Here is a 6,680-nt window from a genome sequence, read left to right as displayed (position 1 = left end):
ACACATCTTAGAGCAAAGTGTGGAGTAGATGTGTGTGTTTTTTAGGCAGTTCGGTTCTTCAGTGCTACAGTGTGCCCCACCAACTCCGAGCATTTAACCCGGCGTGGACCTCAGAAATAAGAAGAGGAGTCAATGTTGATTATTGCTCATTACCCAGGAGAACATCCACTTAACGTGCGAGGGAAAGGAGTGACACGCCATGCCCCACTGGAAATGGTCCCTGTGTACGCTCGGTGCAAAATGTTAGCTGATGCATTCCATTTGCTCTTTTGTACCAGGGAGGTGGTTGGACACGTATGGCGACATAAGCAGGCATGATTACTTTGTTTCTGCCGAGGCATTTTAATCCCTAATTTCATGGAGCGATCAGAGGGAGAGGCCACGAGCTCTGTAGACACGATCAGTGGCCCTTCAGTAGCATTTCAATTGAATCCTCATGATCAAGAAGGGGGGGGGTTGTTCTGGGCCCCCGAGGAGCAAACATCCTGTGAACAGTGATGAGCTGCCTTATTTATGATAACTTTCAGTATGCTGCAGCCTGCTCTTAACGTCCCTTTATTTAAACTATATGTATATTTTTCAAATTAATTTAAGTTACTATAAATCTTTATAGCATTAATTTTAATGAAGCACGTCATGGGTGTCAAGCATGTCACTGAAATTGGATTATATGATTTACAATTACATATATTAACAGGCATTTTTCAAACATTTGTAACATTACTATAACATCTCGTGACATCTCGTGACACCTCATTTTCCTTTTACATTGTATAGATGCAAACCATCGACATACATTGGTGCAACGCTGGTCATTCAGAGGTACTTCCTTCAAGGAAGTGGACATGAATCTCCAAAAAGAAAAAAAAGAAAGAATGAAAGCTTTTACATCAAGCTGCGGTGCCACCTATGAATATGCATCTCGCGGTTCGAGGGGGCTCTGGAGGGAGATAATTGATTAGACAGGAAGGCAACATGGTGCGAGGAGCTTGCAGAAAAGGCTGCGGAGTGTTTCCCCCGGCTGAGCTGAGGTTTGTTTAAAGACACATCCCCTAAAAACCTCGAGAGGAAACACGGCTCCAGCCAATCAGCGCTTTTCATCCGCTGCCCTGAATCACACACATTAAACACTATTGTCCTCGATGACCGTGTGAGTCCAGACGAGGAATGTGTGACAGACTCCGTGCGTCTAATTTCTTCTTTAAATACAAGCGACTCCAGAAATCCGAGTCCTTTAAATTTTAAACGGTGAAAAGAAATAAAAGATGAGTTTAATAAATAATGATGAAAACATCCCAATATCAACCGAAAAAGAGGCCTTTTCGTTGCAGGAAATCAGTCTGTGGCCCAAAATAATTCATTAGAATTTTTCAAACATTAAAATATATTTTGACAGATTTTTTTTAAACTAATGGGTAAAAAACAAAGATTTGACTCTCATGTCTCTTGTGAGTCTTTTCAGAGGCTGGAGATGTTTTGGAATCACGGTGAAATTTGAATATTATTATTGACAGTATTTTTCCACCACTGATATAATTTTTCTCTGTCACATTTTTTTAAAAAACTTTTTATTCTTTAATATTTCATTTCATCGCAGCGGATCTAAACACATAAAAGACAGTGAGACGTCTGAAAGGGATTTCAAGGGATAGTTTAGAAGTCCTGTATTCTTCAAGTTAAAAGCCTCTTTAAAAAAAAAAAGAAAAACCTTCTGTTATTGGTGAGTGTAAAAAAATCCCAATTCTTATGTATTCATTAAATGTTTCCGGTTTGGTTTTATTGTGCTTTTTAAGAAATATTAGCGTAATTGTGATGCCAAATAAAATAACTGAAAATACCGTTTTTGTATACAATATTTATCTTTAAAAAAAAAATTTGGGCCAAAATTTATAGTTTTCACGTCTTTTAAAATATACAATTATAAAATCTTGCTTTCTGAGACAGTAGAAATAATTCCATTGATTCGTTCTGACAGATGCACTTGTGTTTGCACATCATAAAGTCCCAACTGAGGCCCGAGCACGCGTTGAAAAAGGTAGGATGAGGTGACGGATTTATAAAAACAAAATAATACTATCGAATTTTATATCGCAAGTGATGGATAAATTAAGAATGGGTTAGAAAAAATAAGATAAAATAAAAATAACACGTGTGAGGCGTTTGTGTGTGTGTGCACAGGAACATGGCCGACTGTTAGTGACTGTAGAGGGAGCTCCAACACTAAGTTTACATAAACTCTGCTCAGCGAGGCTCACACACACATGCAGATGATCACATCACGGGCGCACAAAATAAATGATGTTATTATTAGTTGTACAGCGGCGATATATTACAATTATAGCAGAGAGCAGGAGGGTGTATGATGCATGCGAGGAGCGGGGAGCTTTACAAATTGTGCACGATGGGATCTGGGAGTTGCATTTGCAAAAAGCCAAAATCCATCTTTGGGATCAGCTGCACAGAGAAACCGATCATGTAGCACTTATTCACTATAAAGTGTCGTTATAGAAGCACACAATTTCAGGCGGAAATATAAATGAAAGACTGATTCATTGTAATGCGGCCGCTACACCTCTCTCTATAAGGATAATCCCACAACATGAATATCCAAATGTACGCAGCAACACTGGCTAATTAGCCTTAAGTCCCTCCACCATAAAAGTGTGATAAATCCCTCTCGAATATTTACTTATCACTGCCACGGAGGATGAAGTCTGTGCCTCAGGCTGTCCTCCAACACACACACACACACACACACACACACACACACACACACACACACACACACACACACACACACACACACACACACACACACACGTCATCACACACACACACACGCACATCATCAGCACACACATACACAAAAACCAAGGCAGTGCAATTCAAGCTGCAATGCACAATAACAGCCACCATCAAAAGCAGCTGTCAAAATACCCGCGGCCAAAAACCCAACAATTCCTTAAAGTTGCAGCAGTTCATTTATTAGCCAAAAATATAGACTTTCTTGTACAATTTAGTTCACAAGTATGTACATATTTCTTAACTTTATATACAAAAACACATTTGAACATCAAATCCTCACAGAACTTACAAAAAAGAAACAAAAAAGGAAGAACTCACAGACTACAGGTTCATACATTATTACATTAGCAGTTTTACACAGGACATGCTTACAATGTAAGTATACAGAGATGCATTATTCTTATTTTACATTCCATATTGAAATTAAAAAAATTTAAAAATAGAAGAGGATGGGTTTATGGAGAGGAGAGAGCGAGAGAGACGAAAGAACCATCGCGGCTGTCTAGTTGGTTCTGAGGCCTGGAATATACAGGGGGTGAAACGAAATTAAAATAAAGGAAAGATCTGAAACAACACAAATATTAGCCTCATGAGGAGCGAAAACACAAAGTGATATAAAAGTGACAATTGCCTTTTTCAAAAACTCGCCGGTAGTGAATTTGCATTGAGCTCATTTGCATGACCAAACAAGTGTAACATGGGCCTTGTCGAAAAAACACAAGCGCACACACAGGGATAAAAAATTAAAAACTTCCGAATAAAAGCTAATGCAGGTAAATATGGCGTTTAAAAAATAATAAAAAATAAAAGGGGATGTGGCATCAAAAGGAAAATTCCCAAATGTCATTTAATCGACAGCCTCATTATTTTTGAAGTGGGTTTAAAAACAACTTCTCTTATTCTGCATCCAAGGCACTAAGATCTCTCTGAAAGTGTGGCAATGAAAATGAACATGTAGTGAGTGAACTATCAGAGCACATCAGTGAATTTACTGTTGGAAACGAGTTGGTTTAATGGGTTGAGGGCTTTTTTTTGTGTGTAAACCATTAAATACAAGCACATGGGCTTTAATATCACATGGATGTGACGGTGCCAAATAAAGGGAAGAGAAGGGGTACAAAAAATGAGAACATGTTTTCACCCATTTCCACGTTTTCTTAAATGCTTTCTGATGAGGACACACACTCATACACACACACACACACACACACACACTCTCTCTCTGTCACACACACACACTCTCTGTACTCTGTAAGCTATGACATTGTAACACTGTTCATCTGTGTGGCCTATAGAGAGAAAAACAACAACAGAAATCCAATGAACAAGCAAAGGAAGGCAAAGAGAGGAGGTTGAAAATAATAGAAATGTATGACGGGCAAAGGTCTAGTGTCTTTGTTTGGTAGTTAGGCCTATTTATACATGCGCGTCTCAGTGTCGGGGACAAGTACCTGTGACTGGAGTCTCTGAACTATGACTCTTGTCCTCCGTGTGCCTGCTGCTGTAGAGGGCCAGGCCCGTGGCGGTGGCCTGGTTCGCCAGTCCCAGGTAGTGGTTAGAGTTCAGTAAAGCCAGCTGGTGCGCCGAGAAGGCCCGGTTCGTCCAGTTGTGGATTTTCCCAACGGGACATGAAGAGATTAGTCTGTGGGGGGCGATTATGGTCTGGGCAGCGGGCCCCGCGGAGTTGCCGCCGTTCATTTGCGGCGATTTGCGCGGATTGTCAGGCGCCGTGGCCGTTTCTGCCAAAGACCAGATCTTTGGCTTCTGGGCCGGGGCAGGATTGTTCTCTGAGGGCGGCGAGCCCGCGGACACCGGGTTGAGTTTGAGAGGCTCCCCGTTCGCCTGGGACGCTTTGAGGTCCAAAGGAGAGTGGTGGCTGTGGTGGTGGTGGTGGCTGTGGAAGTGCTCCCCACTTCTCTCCACGTCTTTGCCATCTTTCCCCACAGCCTTTAGAAACCTCTGGTCGGGCCCTTGTAAATCCTCATAGCCGTCAGAAATCTCAGAGTCACTCCTCCCGTCGAGTTTAATGTCTGAATGCAGGTCGTCCTGGTCGTCCAAGTCGTCCTTGCTCTCGATATTCTCCGTGTCGATGTTCTCCAGGTCGATCTCCTCCTCGTCCTCCCTCTTGTCCCCCTCCTCCCCCTCGTGATCGCTGCTGTAAACATTCCCCTCTTCGTCGGTGCGGTTCCGCGGGGCCCACGTCATCTTGTTCTCCTTCTTTAGCCTCCTCCTGGCGTTGGCGAACCAGGTGGACACCTGGGTGAGGGTCATCTTGGTGATGATGGCCAGCATGATCTTCTCGCCCTTGGTGGGGTAGGGGTTCTTGCGGTGCTCGCTGAGCCAGGCCTTCAGGGTGCTGGTGCTCTCCCTGGTGGCGTTCTTGGGTCTGGACGGGTCACCGAACTGGTACTGGCCGTATGGGTAGAAAGCAGGGTGATGGTGGGCGAACCCTGGGTGCTGGACACCGGGACTGTCTTTCAGCTCATACTGAGCACCCTGCAGAGACAAAGAATCAAAGAGCAGAGGGATTCATTAGACTTCAAATATTAATACCAGCGAGTTTGTCTGGATTTCTGCTCCATGATCAAAATAATCACAACAATATGACGTAGATTTATAATAAAACAATTCGGTAATCTACCTGTTAAAGTACAAGCAAACAACATGATTGATGCATTTTTTTGTCACAACTTAAATCAACATAAAAAACTTCACAACTTCATGAAAAATTCAACTTTTAAAAAAAAAACTTATCGAAATCGAACATTTGCAAGACCTGACTTTTACGCACGCACACCTCACATTTACTACCTGTAAACCTACCACAGCACATCACAGCATTTCAGTGCCACTTTTGCCGTCAGTGCCAGGAAATTACGTGCGAACAATCAGCTAAAACACAGCGCGTTAATGCGTTACTTTTTAACCACTTTTAACTCAATTCTTCAAAGACAAAGTTCACCACGGCGCTCGGAAAGTTTGCACTGGAAAAAAGGTGCCAGTAACGTCCCGGGGAGGCCCGTGCACTTTATCTGTCTTCTTTTGGAGCGAAACAAATAAAGTTGCGGAGGAGTTAAGAGAGAGAAGAAGTGACTCACCAGCTGATTGAAAATAGATATGTCGTTGGAGTAAGGCAGAAACGCTCCGTAGCCCTGCGCTGCCGCGGCGAAAGGAGATCCATACATAGTGGAGAGGACGTTGGAGAGCGCGCCGGACGGACTGAGCTCTGTCCCGGCCCGGGCATTGCTGGCGATCCCCTGGCGCTCCGGCGGGTATATCGGTCGGATGTACTGATATCCCAGCTGAGGGAAAGACATGGCGGTGTGGGAAAGGGGGAAAAGCTCTGCTGCGATCTCACAAAGCAAGGGGAATTGCCTCGATATCCACTTTTACAGTGTGAGCATGTGAGCAACAAAAGGTGCAAGCAAAGGGAAGTCTATATTTCCTCGGGAACAGCCAGTGTAAACGATCCGGTTGCGCCCCTGATTTCTCCCTCTTCTTCTTCTCTCCACCCTCACTTCCCTATTGATCTGGATGGACTAAGGTCAGGTCCTTACAGATTGCTTCAGATTATTGGGACTCCCTTGCTCAGATTGACATTTCTAGTCGTTTAGAAGCCCCTCCTATTTCTCAAATCTCACCCCTCTCACACACACCGCGCACTAACCACCTCTCTCTCTCCCTTTCTCTCTCTCCTCTCTCTCTCTCTCTCTCTCTCTCTCTCTCTCTCTCTCTCTCTCTCTCTCTCGGATAAGTGCGCCGACGTCGCGAGCTCTTATTTGAATGGAGTTTTTCAAAGCTCATTCTATGGCTCGCCAATCTATTTCGTTTGTTATTTGTTCGCGTCCATCCTTCAACATTTGTGCGTGTGTGTT

At 43.5% G+C, this 6,680-nt stretch overlaps 1 protein-coding gene across 1 annotated transcript; it reads right to left on the bottom strand.

Annotated features, from left to right (window-relative positions):
• Positions 1-2,962: 2,962 nt before the first annotated feature.
• Positions 2,963-6,440, bottom strand: irx3a (iroquois homeobox 3a). The gene is made up of 2 exons (XM_035164353.2): positions 5,904-6,440; positions 2,963-5,301 (listed from the first exon to the last, which is right to left on the bottom strand). Exons 1-2 carry the CDS (start codon positions 6,120-6,122, stop codon positions 4,237-4,239), a joined length of 1,284 nt encoding a protein of 427 aa, XP_035020244.1. The 5' UTR covers positions 6,123-6,440; the 3' UTR covers positions 2,963-4,236.
• Positions 6,441-6,680: the final 240 nt, after the last annotated feature.

The sequence above is a fragment of the Hippoglossus stenolepis genome, chromosome 1 (assembly GCF_022539355.2).
Source record: "Hippoglossus stenolepis isolate QCI-W04-F060 chromosome 1, HSTE1.2, whole genome shotgun sequence".
NCBI classification, from domain to species: domain Eukaryota; kingdom Metazoa; phylum Chordata; class Actinopteri; order Pleuronectiformes; family Pleuronectidae; genus Hippoglossus; species Hippoglossus stenolepis.
This window is presented reverse-complemented; position numbering and strand designations above follow the sequence as displayed.

Bases quoted from the DNA above. Each gene is read 5' to 3' on its own strand.
- irx3a (XM_035164353.2), bottom strand. From the start codon at position 6,122: ATGTCTTTCCCTCAGCTGGGATATCAGTACATCCGACCGATATACCCG. The intron at 5,302-5,903 runs GTGAGTCACTTC...TTGTCTCTGCAG, and splicing joins TATCTATTTTCAATCAGCTG to GGTGCTCAGTATGAGCTGAA.